The sequence below is a fragment of the Antechinus flavipes genome, chromosome 5 (genome assembly GCF_016432865.1).
Source record: "Antechinus flavipes isolate AdamAnt ecotype Samford, QLD, Australia chromosome 5, AdamAnt_v2, whole genome shotgun sequence".
In the NCBI taxonomy this organism is placed as follows: Eukaryota; Metazoa; Chordata; class Mammalia; order Dasyuromorphia; family Dasyuridae; genus Antechinus; species Antechinus flavipes.
The window spans coordinates 79,924,221-79,943,244 of NC_067402.1; the positions used below are offsets into that span (position 1 = coordinate 79,924,221).

Here is a 19,024-nt window from a genome sequence, read left to right on the forward strand (position 1 = left end):
TATTATCTCATTTGATCCTCACTACAATTTTGGGAAGTAGATGCTATTATTATCATCTCCACTTTTACAGATGAGGAAATTGAGGTACACAAAGATGAAATGACTGTCCAGAGTCAGGAAGTGTTTGAAACCACATTTGAATTAAAATCTTCCTGACTATTCTTAGGAACATGAACTCACTATTACGTCAATTCCTGAAAATTCCGAATCAATCTCTTTAACTTACTACAATGATCAAATATTGTGGCAATCTCATGCAAGACAAATTTAAAATACATATAACATAACAATCTGTGTGGCCTCCAACCTTGAGATTATGATCCTTTTTAAAGATCACATATCAATCAAGGTAAAAATGAATTTTGCTCTTTAAGGTTCTGAGAATAAAATAGCACAAAGGAACTTACTCAAGAATGCTCACTACATATTCTATTTAACAATTCCTATCACAAGAAGAGCACAATTACTTCCCTCTTTGGGAACAAATTTCTACCCTAAATTCTTTGCTTGACTTGCTCTTGTATTTAATTTGAACAACTTAAGTTTAAGGGAACTATACTAAGTTTTGTGAGAATGAGGGCACTGTCATTGCAATTTGGGGAAGGCCTAGGCCACTATGGTGCTTTACATATCCTGTCTCTCAAACAAGAATTCAGGGGAAGATAGGATCATTTTTCTCTTCCAACTTCCAAACATAAGCACACGGACTGTTTTTCTTTGTGAGAGTGTGATAAATATCCTTTCTTTTTGTTTCAAAGTCAGATACCTAGAAAATGGTGCAACCTGGCATTCACCTAAGGTAAATACTATACCTAATACCTAAGGTATATACAATATGTAATCCATATAATAGATTCAATTGTTGAAACATATTTAAACTGTATTTTGTTTGAAACCAAAGAAACCATACTTTTAAAACACCTTTGAAGCCGTACAGAAAACCACTATTTTAATATTTTATTTTAAATATTTAAACTTTAATATTATGTGCCATGTAAAAATTTCTTCATGTAATTATATAACTTAAATAAAGGTCTTTTCAATCTTTACTTTCATTTACAATGAAAACAAAATCTAGAAGTAACGAAGTCCTGTTATATATTACCACAATATTTTAATTCTAATTTGTATTCTGTTAAAAACAATTTAAATGTCTTACAAATTCAGCATTACCGAGATATTTTAAATATGAAATTCTGAGATTTACCTCTTTAGAAAACCCATAAAATAAGAGTAATATTGATATCATGCAAACTAGGGACATGATTTTCAAAAAAAACTAAATAATATCCAATAAAAACCTGATTTTGAATGAGTTTTAAATGTTTTAAAATGCTTATAGAAAGATGCTAAACAAGGCTATTTTCGTACAATTCAAGAGGACTACTTAGATCTGGAAACTATGGAAGATGGAAGTAAGAAGATTTGAGTAAAAAAGGAATCTGTAGCCTTAGGGATGTACAAAGAGATAAATTCTCTACTAGAATTAAACTGCCTTCAGTTTCTAAACAAACTGCTTTAATTGCTACCTTCCCTTATCCTGCCCCCAATATTAGAACATCATCCTTATGTGACACTTCATGAAGAATTTTATAGTTCATTCTACAAAAGTCCAACTTAAATTTCTTTCAGGGAAAACTAAATATAAAGCTTACTTACACTCTAGTTGAGAAGCTATGATAAAAGTCAATTCCCTTCTGTAATTAACCTAAAAATTATTCTTGAAGTTAATTTAGTTGACTCAAGTATCCTTAGAACTTTATTTCCCCACAATAAAGAATTCATATTTAATAGATAAAAATTTACAAAAGCAAAATTAATAGATAGGGTTTTTTGGTTCTGAAATGATATTAATAGACTTTTTTTTTTTCAGGTCTCAGTACACCTGACATTTTCCAATAAAACCATAAGTATACTTAATAGTTGTCTTCTTTCTATGACTTGATATATTTACATAATTTGTACTATATAGACAACTAAGGTTGAATGTATAGACTTATGGGTGGCTATTGCACAGAGTGGCAGACCTGAAGTCAGAAAGACTCACCTTCTGAAGTTCAAACCTAGCCTGATACTGACTAGCTATGTGAACCTGGTCAAGTACTTAACCCTGTTTGCCTTGGTTACTCATTTGCAAATTGAACTGGAGAAGAAAACAGCAAATCACTCCAGTATCTTTGCCCAAAAAAACCCCAAATAGGTTCTGGAAGAGACAGAAACAGAACTGAAACAACTGAACAACCAAAATACATTACTCTTATATTTCATAAATTACTTCACTGAACAAGAGTAACCTTTACTTTCTAAGTTTAATTTCACCTATTCTGACTTCTGAGTCTGTTTATAATTATTTTTCCCTTAGTTTCTTCTACTTAAAAATAAAAATATAAATATAAATAAAATTATAACAAAAAATAGAAAAATAGATCTATGATACAGATGCAGTAAAAAATACATAAGTATATACTAAAATCATGTCCACATTAAATTATTTTCTTCCTTGCCATTATCTGATAAAAATTTTAAAAAATCATTCACTTTAGTGATTAGGCAGTTTTATGAAAACAAAAATGTGATTTTTCAGCATCATATCTCACAATTAATAAAAATAAGACTGGCATCAGAAGTATTTTCCATCTCTCTGCCTCCAACTCATGCTATTATGATAATTAAGTGGTAATTAAACCTCATGTGATTATTACAAATTTCAGAAAAATAACTGTTTATAAATGTGCAATTTTAATTACTATGAAAATCCTATGGTGCACATTGGACAATGAAGACTGTAAAATGCAGTTTTCTCTTTCATGCCTACATTAGTGATGCTTATTATTAAGATTTAGTAAATGATTTTTGTTCTTAAGACTTATTTTAAAATCTAATATTTGGCCCCATTCTTGTAATCTTGGATACAACTCTTTTGAACTGAAACAGGTTAGAGACAAAAGATGATATTCATAAAGGAGTAAAAAGATGAAAATATTTGTGTCATCCTTTTTCTATTTTTAGTTCCAACGTAAAAGAAGTATGAAAATTAAAAGAATTTTAAGAATGATGAAAATGATGTTTGGGAAACAATAAGGTAGATAATTCACTTAAGCTTACCTAGTAGAAACAGCATTAACTCTGGTGTGAGAGAAGCTATGCTGATGGCTGAGCATGAAACATGAGCAAGTGGGTACCAATATCCTTCAGAGGCCATAAGGATACTATCCTTAAGGTCCTTACATTGTGGCCTCACTAGATTAAACATCAGGCAAAGGACTAAAACTGGCTTAATCTGGGGTCTGTTGCTACCACTGTATAACCTATAAATCACTAAAGATTTTCAGTTACTTATCTGAAAAATGATTATAATACAATGATAAAGTATGGAACAAACTCAGGAGTAGAAAACAATTTTATGACAAAATATTTTAATTTCATAATTATGCCATCTATATTCTTGCTATTTTTGTTTATGTTCCTAAGAACCAAATTTCCTATAAACATTTCAACCTTTTGGTGAATTGGATTTCACAGAAAAGAACACAAACTGTTGGAGTGGCCATTAAAAAAAAAAGCTTCAGTAGTTTTTTATGAGAGACTTTTAAAGAAAGATGTATCTGCAGTTGGATCCCAGTAACTATATAACAAGTATAGTAGTCAGAGAAATCAATATGCTATCTGAAATTAGGATATTTGGATTAGGCATACAATCAAAATCTTTAACGTTAGAATGGAATTCAGATTTTTAATTATTAAAAATTTTCCTTTACTTTCAATTTTTACAAAATTTTCCATCACTCCCTATCCTATGATCTGTTGTTGTTCTACTATAGTTTATTTCTAGACAACATTATTTCTCAATAATGAAAAAATACTACATGGAAATAGTGACATTTGTGTATCCAATTTCTTAAATTATTTATCATAGCTCAAGTTAACCTTTACATTTAGAAGATACTTATCATTGGTCTGATATTAAGGTAATATCAAGTTTATATAGTGACCTAAAATTCTTATAATACAGTGAAAAGTATAGCATTACAATTTTATAGTATTAATAAGTAGTCATAAAAACCAAATGCGATTACTTACATGGATTTCACTTGGGCTACATTCTACCTCAAGGGCCTAATTTGAGAAGAGACTTAGAAATCACTGTGGGTCGGTCATCCAATCCATACCCCCAAATTTTCTAAAATGATTTGGTTGGTTAATTGGTTGTTATCCTTTGTTTTCAAAGGACAAAATAACATCACTATGTTAGAGTTGAGTTACAGTGTGTCTGATTGTGGCTGATCAGACCAATACAAGCTCAGAATGTTCTGCCACAGGTCGGGCACAAATAGTCCCTAGAACATTTGGGGTGGCTTCTCTAACTTTGTACATAGCACGTTGCTTCTGAACAAATTCAATTCTACTTTGCTTATAGAGCACAGCACCTTCTCTGATGAGGGAATGCTATGCTGGGCAATCTCCCATGTCATACAATCAATTCTAAAGTTCATTAAGAGAGTCCTTGAATTTTTTTTTTAATTTTTTTTTTTTTTAGGGGACAGCTAGATAGTGGGTAAAACATTGGCCCTGGAGTCAGGAGAACCTGAGTTCAAATTTGACCTCAGGCACTTAACATGCACTAGCTATGTGATGTTGGGCAAGTCATTTAACCCTAATTGCCTCCCCTCTCCTACAAAAAAACAAAGTTATTTTAAAAGAACCTTAAATGCCTAGTGAGGTCACTGGCTCATCCAAGGTTAGTTACACAGTTTATAAAATGAAGGCCAAAAAAGAAATCCACAATTAAGTCTGCATTTAAATGGGAAAATTGTTAAGAAATTAGTTGAAATTTTCTTAGAGTTATATGTTATATAGAGAGAGTTATTTTATATATATGTTACATGGAGTTATATGAATTATATATATAAGCTTTATGTACTTTTAAAGAAACTTGTTGCTTGAGAGTTTTACAAGACGAATTCTAAACTTTTACTTGCAAGAGGTGCTAGCTACACACACATACACACGTGCACACATACACCCCCCCCTCCCACACACACATCCATAACTCCTTGACAAAGGCAGATTTATTTAAGGGAAGAGGTTTCAAACAAAATGAAGGGATACAATAGATACCAGGAATGGTTAAGATTGAAATACCATTGGGAAAGGATATAGTTAGAAGAAGGAAAAAGACAAGTCCCCAGAGGAACTCACAATTAACCAGGAGAAAGGAAATATCCCACAATGTGGGAGAAAGCTATTGTCTGGCAGATTAGACTGACCAGAGTTAGCTAGAGTAAGAATGGCACCATTAGAAGGAAGGCACTATAAAATAGAGTATCTCATAGTGAGCTTAGTCCTGAAGAGAATTTAGCCTAGTTATATATTTTACCCAGTACAAAAGAAGTATATCTTCTCATTTTTTATAATTCTCTTTCTAGTCAGAAGTAAAGAGACACACAAGAATATGCTTAAGGACACAAAAAGCCTGAAATTATATGGAACAGAATACCATAGCATCAATTTCCTTTTTGGAGGCATTATTTACAGAGTGGGGACTGAAGCTAAACTAGTCTCTTTATATTTTACAACTTTAGGATTCTATTTCTCATCTCCACACTTTTGCAAAAGCTGTCCCTATGGGATTGATGTACACCTTCTTTACTCTGCCTTTGAGAATCTCCTAGCTTCCTCTGAACAGAGATCAAGAAACTCCATTTACAAGGAAGGGGCAGAGTAAGAGAGGAGCAGTATGGGAGGGAATGGGGGGAATCCTGTTTGCTCATTCATGGAATACAAAAGAAAATGGCTATAAACATTCCATATGTGTTTTCATACTGGCATGTGTATATAATATATGCATATATATATATATATATACACACAAACTATAACATGTAATTTAAAAAGTGAAGGTATCTTTTTTGCTTCTGTGCTTATTAAGATGTTAAATGATATAAACAATCCCCTTTTTCAAAATTCAGCATTTAAAATCTATATTAGAATAAAAATCCAGTGAGTTTATAAAATGAAGTCCTCCCAAAAATATCCAGAACAGTAGATATTTCAAAGTAGAAAAATATCTCTCAAAAAGAGAGATATTTTATAGAGTTGTAAAATAATGAATTACTACAAAAATTGACTTTAAATTATTCTTTAAAACAATTATTGGCTATATATATTATACATATGACTTGTAAGATCATCCTATAATATACACTTAAAATATTTATACACTCTTTTCTAATATTCATCTTTTACAAAGTTTCAAATTCCAAATTTTTTCCCTCCCTCTTCCTTCCTTAAGAGAGCAAGCAATTTGATATTTGTTATATAGCATTATATTTTAAAACACCTGAGGGAGATGTAAAGTTACTATAACTGAATGAATTCACACAATTGACAAATTGATGATAAAAAGCCTCTACTTCCTTTTTCTCTCACTTTTTAAACTCTCGAGCCAGGCTTCCTCATCATTCAACTACTCTCTTCAAAAATCACCAATAATTTCTTAATTGCCAAATTTAATGGCCTTTTCTCAATCCTTTTCCATCACAATCTTTCTGAAACCTTCAATACTATTGTTCATCTCCTAATTTCTTCTCTTTCGGTTTTTGTGGTTGCTTCTTTCAAGTTCTCCAACTCTCTTAGTCTTCTTTGTAGGATTTTTATTCAGGTCATTCCCAGAAACCACAGGCATTCCCTCCCCAAGACTACTTAGGGTCTCCTTATCTTCTCCTTTTATAAGAGGTAATCTCATCAGCTCCCATAGATTCAACTATTATTTTTATGCAAATGATTCTCAGATTTATTTAATCCAATTTTAATCTCTCTTCTAATCTACAGCTTCAAGTCTCCAACTATCTCTTACATATCTTGAACCTGTGATCAAAATATCTAAAATTGAATTTATTATCTTTTCCCAGGCTTGTCCCTCTTCTTAATTTTCCGATTACTATGGAGGGTGTCACCATAGTAAGTCATTCAGGCTCACAACTTGGGTGTCCTTCTTGTTAAATGTTTTCCTTTTTACTTTTTTAGTTGCTGTTCAGTCATCTCCAATTCTTTGCAACTTTAAATGGGGTTTTCTTGGCAGAGATGCTAGATTGGTTTGCCATTTCCTTCTTCATTTCTTCTTACAAATAAGGAAACTGAGGCAAATGGGATTGTCATTTGCTCAGGGCCACATAATGAGTGTCTGAGGTCAGATTTGAACCCAGGAAGATGAGTCTTCCTATTCCTGTCCAATGAGCCATCCAACTCCCCTTCTACTTTATAGCACCTTTTGTATATACTACCATTTCTCCTCTGATACTGCAACCACCCTGGTAAAAAAAAATCCTAACCCTTTCCTATCTGCCCTAACTCTCAGTTGCTCTCTACCATATCCTAGGCATATATAAAATCTTCTACTTGTATTTTATTGTCCCTCTTGCCTTTAATTCCTGGCTACCTTTAAATCCTAGCTAAAATATCACCTTCTACAAGAATCCTTTGTTAAAAGATTTACTTGAAGGTTTTCTTTGCCCTTCTCTTTTAAAAGGGAGAAAAGAGCTGGTGCCTTTCCTCTGTGGTCTCTTCAAATTGTCCTAGAGCTATCTTGTTTTATATGTAGTTTTCACATGCAGTTCTCCTCCATTAGACTGTGAGTTTGTTGAGAGCAACAAATGGTTATTATTTTTCTCTTTATCTCTATCACTTAATATGTTATGTAGCATATAGTTCAATAAATTCAATAAATGCTTGTTGAGTGACTGAGTGATCTTTGTATCATTATAAGGACAATTTTATATGCAAATGAACTGTTGTGACATTATCTCTTCAAAATAAATTCTTTACATAATTTTTTTTCAAAATATTTATCAAGAATATACTATTTCATTATAAATTATTATTTTCCTTAAGTAGAATTTTTTTGCATTAAACATTTAGCACCTTTTCTTCCAAAGTTGCTCACTACAAAAGTTAATTCATCTTCATTGAAAGAACTCCAAGGTTTCACTTCACACCCTGAAAATTGGCAGAGATGACAAAAAATAGCAAAAGTCAATGCTGCAGGGGTTGTGAAATGACAGACATACTAAAACATATTAAAATAATTTTCTATTTTAAAATTTCATATACATAGATATTTACGTATATGTGTTAAAAAGCTTTATTCTGAAATTTATATATTTAATTTTTTAAGATGCAATTTTCATTCTAGAAAATGTTTAAATTTTTATAGACAAATAAGTATGTATAAAATAATTCTTCATAGAAAAATAAAAATTTCTGTAAATCTTTCCATTTTATAATATCAATATAGCACTATCCTCTCATTCTGCAAAAAGTATTTCTTCTCAAAAAATATAACCCATGAATTACAAAAGAAACATTTAGCTCAGTTTTTATTGCCAATTACAGAATTGCAGTATATAAGACTTTGAAAAGTTTCTAGTCTATAAAAAGAGACAAGAAAAGATAGAAAAAACAGGAGAAAGTTCCAAGAACTTTCACAAATCACAGGTTTGGAAGAGACCTCTGATAACAATTTAGCTAAATCTAAATCCGAACAGGAATTCTCTCTAAAATATAATCCTAATACATTATCTAAGATATCTTTAGGCCACTTAAGATTTATGTGAAGCAGTACACAATGAAGTAAAAACAATTATTCAACTTACAAAAAAACTAGTTAGCATTTACAAGAAACTGAATAAAAACATTTAATAACTAATTTTGGTGGAAGTCATTAACAAATATCTTCACACATAACTGAATATATGGGGAGGTAAAGGGGATATGGGCAGATAAACACAGTAACATGGTAGAGAAAAAAAGTAGTTAAAGGACTTGGCTTCAATCCTTGGCTGTGATATTTATCGCTTGTGTAACCTTGTCTCTAATTTGTTAGAATTTCATTTCCTCTTCCATAAAATAAAGGGACAAGGCCTTGAAGGTCCCCTTCCAGCTCTAAAGCTATAATCCTATGCAACTGCTTGATTTCTCAGGGTCTCAGTTTTCTCATATGTTAATTCAAAATGTTTAATTAGATAACTTCCAAGGATCTCTTTCAGTTCTAAAAAACTGTGATGGCATATAAAGCATTTTGAATGGAATTTTAAAAATAACTTGGAATTAAAACCTTTTAAAATTACCACTAAAAATTAGTCAAAAATAATGTTACACATTAATAATATTAACTCATTTATATAGGGTTTTTTGGTTTATACAAAAACATCTCTGTCCTAACACACAGTCCTAAGAGGTAGGAAGTGAAAGATTATCTATAAAGTAAAGATAAGGAAATTAAGTTAAGTTACTTGTTTGAATTAGAACAAGGGCTAAAACCCAGGTCCTTTTGATTCTAAGCTTAAGAGCTTTCGGCACTAGTGACTTCTTTTGGATTTTCAGTTTTCTTTGCTAAAACTCTGAGGTATTATTAACACAAAATACTCCGAATTGAAATACAATTTTGATTATTGATTCCCTTGTTTGTCTTCCCTTAATTTGGGTCTTAGGAATTTCCTGCTTTCTAACAGGATAACTGCCTGAAGAGAATGTAATGTAACCAAAATCTATGACAGTAAACATGTCTTAATGCTGGTACTCTGTTTAATTAATATGAATATATATACATATCCATATACATATATATATATACACATACACACATACACATATACATATATATGTGTACATACATATATATATATGTGTGTGTGTGTGTGTATATACACACACACACACACACACACATATATACACACACATATACCATTGGTTGAAACAGCCACTTTATTGGAAGACATATTTATAATAATAGAGCTAGAGCTAGAAGGTACTTCAAAGTTCATCTAATCTGTTTCCCTCTTAAAAAAAAAACTCAGGCTCAGAGAAGTTAAATAACTTGAGCACATGTACAGATTTAGGCTACTTAAAATCATACCATTTGAACACTCATGGAAGCAATAAATCCTTGTTAATATTTATTTTCCACATGACTTTGTTATATTTTTGTTATACTTTGTTTAAACTGTAAACCAATGTCAATAAAATAATACAGTGATACTAAGATAATAAATGCACAGGGATTCAAAGATGGCAAAGAAGAGTAGAGCATATATTCTAGATTTGACCTATACTTCTTTCAGAAAGTCTTTGTAATTTCAAAGGTGAGAAATATTAAAAGACTAAACAAACAAATAGAATAATCTGATAGAATCAATAAAATATATGGAAATATAACACAAGTATTTTGGGTAATCTACAAATTGCTAAGAATATTCGTATACCGGGTAACCATGAACAGTTTAGGCATCAGTCAAAAACACTCTTTAAATATTAAATTTTAATATATAGCAAATATATAGCACCCTTCTACCCATCTATCATTATAATAAACATATTTTGGTAAGGTTGGGAGAAATAAATAAAATTAATTATGAGAACAACTTTTACCAATGTTAAAAAAAATTCTTTATCTCAATTATTTCCACCCTACTATCCCCCCTCAAGATAAAATATAAAGACAATAAGCTAATTCAAGATCCAATAAGAATAAGTGGATGTAGATAAGGGGAATTTTTTTTTTTTAAAGATAAAGAATACTACTTTTGAGAACATGTTTTGGTAGTATGTTTCTGTGGATGATGCAGATTTTGAAGTACTGAATCAAATACTTGTAGAAGAAAATCTGGGATGGCACAATATTACATGGGCATCAAAGGCTATATGTTCTTGGGCTGCAATAAATAGCAAGTCGATTTAGAGTAAAAGAAGGCAGCATACAGTTTTTAATATGACTCGAAATTCTCATGGGCAAAACCCTAAAATAATTTCAATATTCAAAAATATCCATATTTATACTCTTTACATTGATCAGCATTTTAATAGGCAAAATATCACTATCTTATTCTTTGTTAGCCAGACCATCTGAGACACTTTAATGTAGTTATCAATAAAGTCAATCTTTTAAATAGCACATTAAAGCTCAGGGATACTTACTCTACAAACTGGACATTGCCAATGGCTACTGCTGTCTCTAAGCCTGAATTCATCAGATAAACACTTGGAATGATAAACACGAAAACACAGGTCACATATCAATACCTCTCCAGGCAAATGGCATTCAAAACAATACCAGTCATGATTTTCTGTTTCCCAGTCCTATACAAAACAAAAAACAAAAACAGAACTTGTAATATTTTGTTGACATCTGAAACAATACAGAATAAAATAAAAATTTTGAAGCCCTTTAGAAAATAAGTATTTGAATATTTACTACATTTAATTTGTAGTAAATTTATTTTAAAATCTAGAATCTTGAAGGACTTCAATAATTCTTAAAAATGCTGTCTTTAATATTATCAAAGAAGATAAAATTTGTAAACCAATCCAAATATATTAATATTCAAACGTATAAAATGGTCTACTACTCATCTTTTATATAACCAATGATCAATTTGTTAATAATTGTTTATTAAGTTATAAATTAATTTTTCAACAATTTAATGAATGAATTTGAATAAATAATAAATGTCCTAAACCATCTTCCATTCAATCACCAAAGTGATATTTCTACGGTACAATGACCAGTACAATTATGTCATCTTGCCAACTCAATAAACTTCAAATGGCTCCCTATCACCTCCAACATCAAATATAAAATGCTCTGGCATTCCATGCCCTTCACTCTCTCCCCCCAACCTTTTCATTCTTACCTCTTATGCTAAACCATATAGTCTTTAATCTAATAATACTGGCCTCCTGAGATGCAATTAGAATAAAACACTCCCATCTGTTGGGACATTTTTTCTGGTTGTCCCTCATGCCTAGAACGCTTTCCTTTTTTATCCCATTTCTTGTATTCTCTGACTTCCTACAATTCTGAGCTAAAATTTTCTACAAGAAGCTTTCCCCAACTATTCTTAACTTTAGTGCCTAAAAATAATCCTATTTGTCCTATATATAGCTTGTTTGTATTTATTTGCTTGTTGTTCCTGCCCCCCATTAGAGTATGAGATCCTTGAATACAGGAGCTGTCTTTTGCCTTAATTTGTACCCTCAGAATTTAGCAGAGTTTCTGGTGCAGAGCAGGTGCTGAATAAATGCTTTTTAAGTCATCAGAGATTTTGTTTTAATAAAGAACTATTAAAATTGTTAAGAATCTAGAATACTGTGGAGCCCCTTGAGAGATCATACTCATTGATAAATTATAATTATTACTATTTTTTCACAATATTAGAATTATTTTATTTAAATAACTACCAAACTACCACTAACTAGCATATAAGCATTTGGTTATATCATCAAATTCAGAATCTGAATTTGAAGGAATACAATTTAAAAAGTAAAAACTAAAAGTTTATCAAAATGCATGTTAAAATATAGCCATTTTTAGGGCTGATTCTGACTATGGATATTATTGGAGTAAAAAAATATAATTGCTAGTACACAAATGATCTCTGCATTTTTTTCCATCTAAGCCTTCTCACAGTTATTGTTTCAAGTTCTTCATAAAAATGACCTATGTATAAAAAAGTGATGAAGTTAATTTGCAATCTTGTTTTATAGAATTGAACTCCTTTCTCTCAATTCCTTTTAAGTGCTTTACCATGATTAGCATTAGCTCTTCTCGAACAACAAGACTTGATAAATTTTCTACAAACCAAGTCCTGTTAAGACTGTCAGCATCTAAACTGAAGAATGTAATTCAAAAGCTTAACATCCTCTTAAACATTTCTGGGCTGCTAATATTATGACTTTACTTAAATTTACTTAAATTAGGAGCATAATTATCAAGGTAGCATGAATATTATTATTCACTTGGCTGGCAAAGGTATTTATACCTATCAATAAATAAAATTAATCAACAAATAATTTGGCTTTGTAATTATAACTTGAAAAGTTAGTTGGCACAAACTAATATTATCTCTTAAGAGTTGCTCCAATGATAATATATAGAGTCTTTATCTCATTTTCCTTGAAACTAAGGAAATAGCATATAACTTTTAATTTCTTCATATATGTAAAGAAAGCTTTTTTTTTTAATTTTTATTTTTTTAGTAAATTCTTTGGTTGGTTTCAATTTCACAAACAATTGCTAACAATTTATGTTTCTGTGTAGATGTTTTGCTGAATTTTAACTTATGGAGATATCTTATATGATTTTGTCATCACCTATCTGGTTTAGTATAATAACAGAACGTTGCTATCTCACATCATTTGTAATTTTTCAAATCAAGAAGTGATTTTCACAAAATAGCCAAAATAGCAATCAATAGAACTCAGGCTAATTAATAGAAGAAAGCAAGAGAAAAAAAATTTTTCCCCAAAAGGAAATAATAGATGTTGTTTCTATCATATAATAGTTTTAGATCCAATTGTATACGATAGTATAAAATTAAAGTGTGATCATAAAGATATACTAAAGTAGGATAGCTCAAAATTGAGTTAAATATTTAGAAATTTGTCTATTTCATGTAGCCTCCACTCTGTTGCCAAAGTGATTTGCTTCAAGCACAGGTGTGATCAGGTTGCTTCTCAATAAAATTTAAGAATTTCTTATTACCTCTAGGATCAAATTTAAACTTCTGGGCATACTGATCCTGCATGTCCTGCCTCCTTCTCTACTATTTTCTTCTCTGATCTAGCTCGCTATTCCTCAAACATGGCAGTTCAACTGCTATCTCTGGTTTTTGTAGTAACTTATCCTCTATCTGGCAGCCATTACTTTCTCAACTTTGCCTCCTAGAATTGTTCTGATTTATTTTGTGTAAATTCTGTATCTATTTCTATTTTATATGTTATTCTCTCAGACAATCTGGAATCTCCTTTAGAGGAAGGACTGTTTCACTTTTTGCCTTTATATACCTTGCACCTAGGACAATATCTGGCAAATAGTAGGTACTACAGGGATGGTTGATGCATAGAGATATTTCATGTAAATGTAAAATTGGTATGACCTAATCTTCAATCTCAACACAGCAATTGAAAATACATTCTAGCTTTCTCCAAAAATAAATTCTACTAAATTATATTAAATGGCAAAAGAAATAAATATATGTAATAATTAGAGATGCTTATATCTTACAGAAGAGTTATTTAAAGTAACAAAATCTGCATATTAATGGTCAGGCCTAAAATTCAACACATTTAAACACATTCTGGTTGTACTTTCAATGTGGTCCACCAGATGTCATCAGCTACTCCATAACAGTTAAATGGAACTCAGAAAAGCAAAGCATCGAGTAATGCTTCCATTTGTAAAAGAATAAATAAAAATATTATCCTTCAAAATTGGAGGTGGTAATAATAGAGTTTTAAGAAATTACTCTATATTTAATGATTTGAACTATCCTAATAGAAGACAGAAATGTATAGGGAAAATAAAAAAAATTCAGGATATACCCCAGAGTGCCAAAGGAGTTCACTTGTTTTGGTCTGTTGTTCTAAAAAAAGATTTCCTAAAATAGGACTTTTAAGACATGGACCAAAAAAAAAATCTTATCTACATTTCACAATTTTGCTTGGTATTACAATATGCACAGGATTACAGAGGAATTCATACATGGAGAATGTAGTGATATACAATATTGATATACAATTTCTACTACAAATTTAACAGATTACTTTCTATTTTTATGTTTTTCCATATTTTAAATTGCTATTCATGAAAAGAAAATACTAGGCAAACAAATATTTGTAGTGGATTAAAAGGCATTAAGCTGTTCTTATAAACACAAAGATTAAGATCTTTTTCTTAACTCAGTGAATTCTTTAGAGATGTCAGAAAAATATCATGTTCACAAATTGTTATGGGCCAGCACTTGAAACAAGATACTAAGTGAAATTGAGGAGACAATGGTTATCTAAGTTAGCATGGATCAGTATAATTGATTTAATCTTATAACAAATAATGGTTTCCTAGCGATATGATTGGTTTATACTCAGTGTGGAGCATATAAGTAGGGACTGAGAGCTACAGAGGAGAAGCTTTCAGAGGGCAGAGAAGATAGATGGTAGCTCAAGCTCTTGGAATCAAGGACATACATTCATTCAATCTTTAGGCAGGCCACTGGTGGCAGGCTCTCCTCCTGCATTTCTCCACTGAGACCAAGGCCAGGCTCTCCAGAAAGCTGTTCAGCCCCAGGAAGGAGATAATAAAGAATCTGACTACAAGAAAGTTAACCTGGTCCCAGAAAAAGGAGACAAGACTTTGAAAGAGATAATAAAGGATTTGGACTTTAACCCCTGGCTACTCTTGTGATACTGAGCTGAAAAGAAGGCTGCTCCCAGAGACCCAAGAAAACTGAACAAAGAACACTACAACCAATACATTTATTTTCATTGTAAAGTAGATGTGTTTAAAAAAAAAAAAGAAAACTCAATGAAAAGAAAAATCATTTAAAGATCTAACTGATCATCATTAAGATCATAAAAATCCAAAATTTGCTCTAGCAGGTCTAAATAAAAATATGGGGTTAATGTAGTAAGAAAATGTACTCAGAATTTCAACAAAAGTTTGTAATTTATAAGGATTTAAAATTTTCATAATTCCGCAGTTGCCTTGATACCTCAATATATATAAATCCACTACTTGACCACATTGCCCAAAGAACTGATTAACAATTTGTAAAAATATCTATACTATTAATAGTAATCCTTTATATATTTCACTAACAATTTTGAGGTCAAGCACTGTTAGCTCCATTTTACAGATAAGGAAACTGAAAAATAATGAAATTAAAACTTGCCCAGAGTCACAAAGCAAATTAGTGGGAAAGCTAAGACTAGAATTCCAAGTCTCCTAAGCCTGGCATCTCTTTCTTTATAGTCAATTGTATTAGGGTAAAAAGGAGGCTTCAATTTTATTCAGTTTTCCTTAATAAATATATGTAAAAATATAAATACATATAATGTATAAAATATATAGATGACATTATTAAATACATGTAATGATATATTATTTGTCTTTGCTTTGATAGGGTGAGGTAGGGCTTTGTGATTACATCAGTGGGTGAAAATCTTAGGGTGCAAACTATGCAGATATACAACTCTTATCTAACTTGCCTAAAGTTAAGAGTTACCTAAAGAATAGAGGGGTTAAGTGTCTAATCCAATCCAGAGTCATGATAATTATGTAAGAAGCAGGACATGAATACAGGTCTTCCTATTTCCAAACCAGGTCTTCTATCTACTGTTATACTACTTCTCAACAGTTTGCATTCATAGCTACAAAATAAAATTAGATCTTTATAATTTACTGTTGGTTTTTACTTTTGTAGTAATGCATTCAATTTCTCATGAACAAAGATAAAAATGTGATAAAAAAATTTCTAACTATGCTATCTGAATAACAGAATTTAGAAAGAGACATGTCCTGATAATCTAGATATGTCCTGAAAAGGAGGCAGGGTATTAAAACCTTAAACTATTTTACAAATATAATCAAATTTCTTGTTAAAGAAAGAATAATTTTATAATAATAAAAATTATAATAACAGCTAGCATTTATATAACATCTAACTATGTGTCAAGTGCTGTGCTAAGTACTTTACAAATACTAGCTCACTTGATTATCATGTATAAAGGAAATACTTAATTATTAATAAATTATGATGAATTTCTTTGTAACTGAGAAAAGTAATGGATGGAACATGTGATTTTATATAACATGAACAATCCAAAATACTTGAAGGAAAAAATTGTCTCAGAAAATATAGTTCTAACTTCCAAAGTACTTAAACTATATATCTAATATAGTCCAATCTATACCAGATCTACCAGATCTAATATAAATTTCAGGCAAAACATGTAAAATAAATTAATTTTTTTTAAAAAAGGCATTTTCTTAAAATTGTTATCATATCAAACTTTAACTATAAAACTATAGGGATAAAGATGGGCAGGGAAGAAAAAAACCTGAAATTAGTTCTCCCCCTGTAGCAATGTTCTGTAAAAGGAAGCTAAGGAGACCACTTTTTGCCATGGTCTTATGTTTATTTTGCAGAATAAGTTTCTTAGCACCAATCCAACATCAAATTCAAATGATAATTTCTGACATACCTGAAAGTTCCAAAGTGTATATAAATTGAATCCTGTTTCTATAATAAATCTATGTGAGTGAAAAATGCAAAATGAAATTTCATAAATGATTTACTATGAATTCTGATTTAGCCCACTTATCTCTAAACATGACTTTTTTAAAACCACATCAAAAAATAGACAAAAAAGTGATCCAGTTGTTGCTAATTACAATTGAAAAGAAAACTAAGATAGTGAGATATTCTAACAAAGACAAAAGAATAAAAATTTATTTCACCATTCCATAAGTAGCTATATATGTTTGGGTGTTATTATAATAGTATGAAATTCTGCTTACCAGGCAATACAAACAGGATTGAGTGGAAAGAAAGTATTCAAATTGAAGTAGAAGAACTTAACAGCCAAGACCTGAGTTCAAGTTTCCAGTTTCTCTTGAATCATAAGCAGCAAAACAAACTGGTGGAAGCATTCCAACAGAAAATGTAAGCTACATTCCCTGTACTGTATTATTTTTGTAGTGACATCAACTATGGAAGAAGAAACAAGAGACCCTGAGTTCAGGTTTGGCAGGTAAGTAAATGGGGAAATAATTTATAGCAATGGTGAATTTACATTTTGATCAATTTCAAAATTAACACTGAAAATGAATTTTCTGATTTTTACTTTGTTTCATGACATATGAACAAAACTACTACAAAATTGCAGGCTATATCTGTAGTGGTCATCATACAGATGGCATTAATTATACTGACTCCCAGATTAAGTCAGTTAAAACATATTAAAACAGTGAGTAGTCAAATTCAAAACTAGCTCATTTTATATATTACCTCATACAATAGTATAAGGAAATCTCACTGTCCAAGGACTGCAAACAATTAATATCTTCATTTTGAACTCAAAGAAATGAAGATCAACAGAAAGAGGTAATCAAAAGAAAATAGTTATTTCAAACCCTACTGATGATGGAAAATTCTGCTCAAAGAATAATCTCATTTACTGAATACCTAATGTAGTGACATTTCATGAGATGGGAGGCAACAGGTTTTAGGAAAAAATAGTAATACTAGGTAGCATTTATAAGATAGTATCAAGGTTCGCAAAGTACTTCACAGATATCTCATTTTATCTTCATTAACAATCCTGAGATGTAAGTGTTATTATCTGCATTTTTATAGAGAAGAAAAACAGGCAGAGATCAAATGACTTGTCCAGTGGCAACAAAGTTAGTAAGAATCTGAGATCACATTTGAACTCATTTTCCTGCCTCCAATCCACTGAATATCCACTATTTCGGTTAGAATGAAAATCTTCTCTCTGTTGATATTATATGACAACAGAATGTTGCTACTTTGCAAAATCTATGAGATAAATTGTAGCACTATTGTCTTAGATTTTTTTTTTCTAAAAAAGAAATTAAAGAGCAGGCTGTTGCAGTAAGTGAAAGTGTATCAAGAACTTTCCACTGTTAGCATCCTTCAAACTCTCAATACTGATACACCATAGAAAAAGGTAAGAACCCAAAAGATGCTATCAAGGAGATGATTATTGCTGATGAGGTGACATAAATATATAACTGCCAAGTCCCTTGTGTGTTTCTTAGGTAATGGCGTAACATAGCTGGCACATAATACGCCTTCTGGGAACACAATAGAGACAGAATGGAAAGTATAACAAAACACAGAAGGAGAAACATCCAGGAAAAATTCAATTCTCTGTTGTAACCAAGTCCAGTCTATATTTGCTCCTTTTCATCTATAGAGTCCTATATAAGTAGCATTGTTAAGGCAAGTTTCAAGGGAGAACCCCGATTATCCCTACTTTTATGTACTGGCTATGAGTAACTCCAGCATGGAAGAGAGGCTATTCATTTCTTACAGACCTCAACTCTGTAGCTCTTTTCCTACTAAAACATTAGATGAAGAAAAATGATAATTCTAAATTCCTAACTCTTTACCAATAAAATGATTTAAAAAGTGACATCTGAATTTCAGTTTTTCCTCAAATTTTC

At 30.9% G+C, this 19,024-nt stretch overlaps 1 protein-coding gene across 7 annotated transcripts in view; it reads right to left on the reverse strand.

Moving 5' to 3' along the window:
* The window catches only part of ZMYND11 (zinc finger MYND-type containing 11), a 132,981-nt gene that overhangs the window by 29,699 nt on the left and 84,258 nt on the right, over nt 1-19,024 (reverse strand). For 5 of the 7 annotated variants that reach the window (XM_051961393.1, XM_051961394.1, XM_051961395.1 and 2 more), the window contains one exon: nt 10,975-11,136. The exons of 1 other annotated variant lie outside the window; for it this stretch is intronic. In XM_051961393.1, coding sequence (XP_051817353.1) covers nt 10,975-11,136 — 162 coding nt within the window. Of the gene's footprint in view, nt 1-7,920; nt 7,981-10,974; nt 11,137-19,024 lie in introns of those variants that run through there. One more of the 7 variants, XM_051961398.1, reaches the window with a different exon arrangement.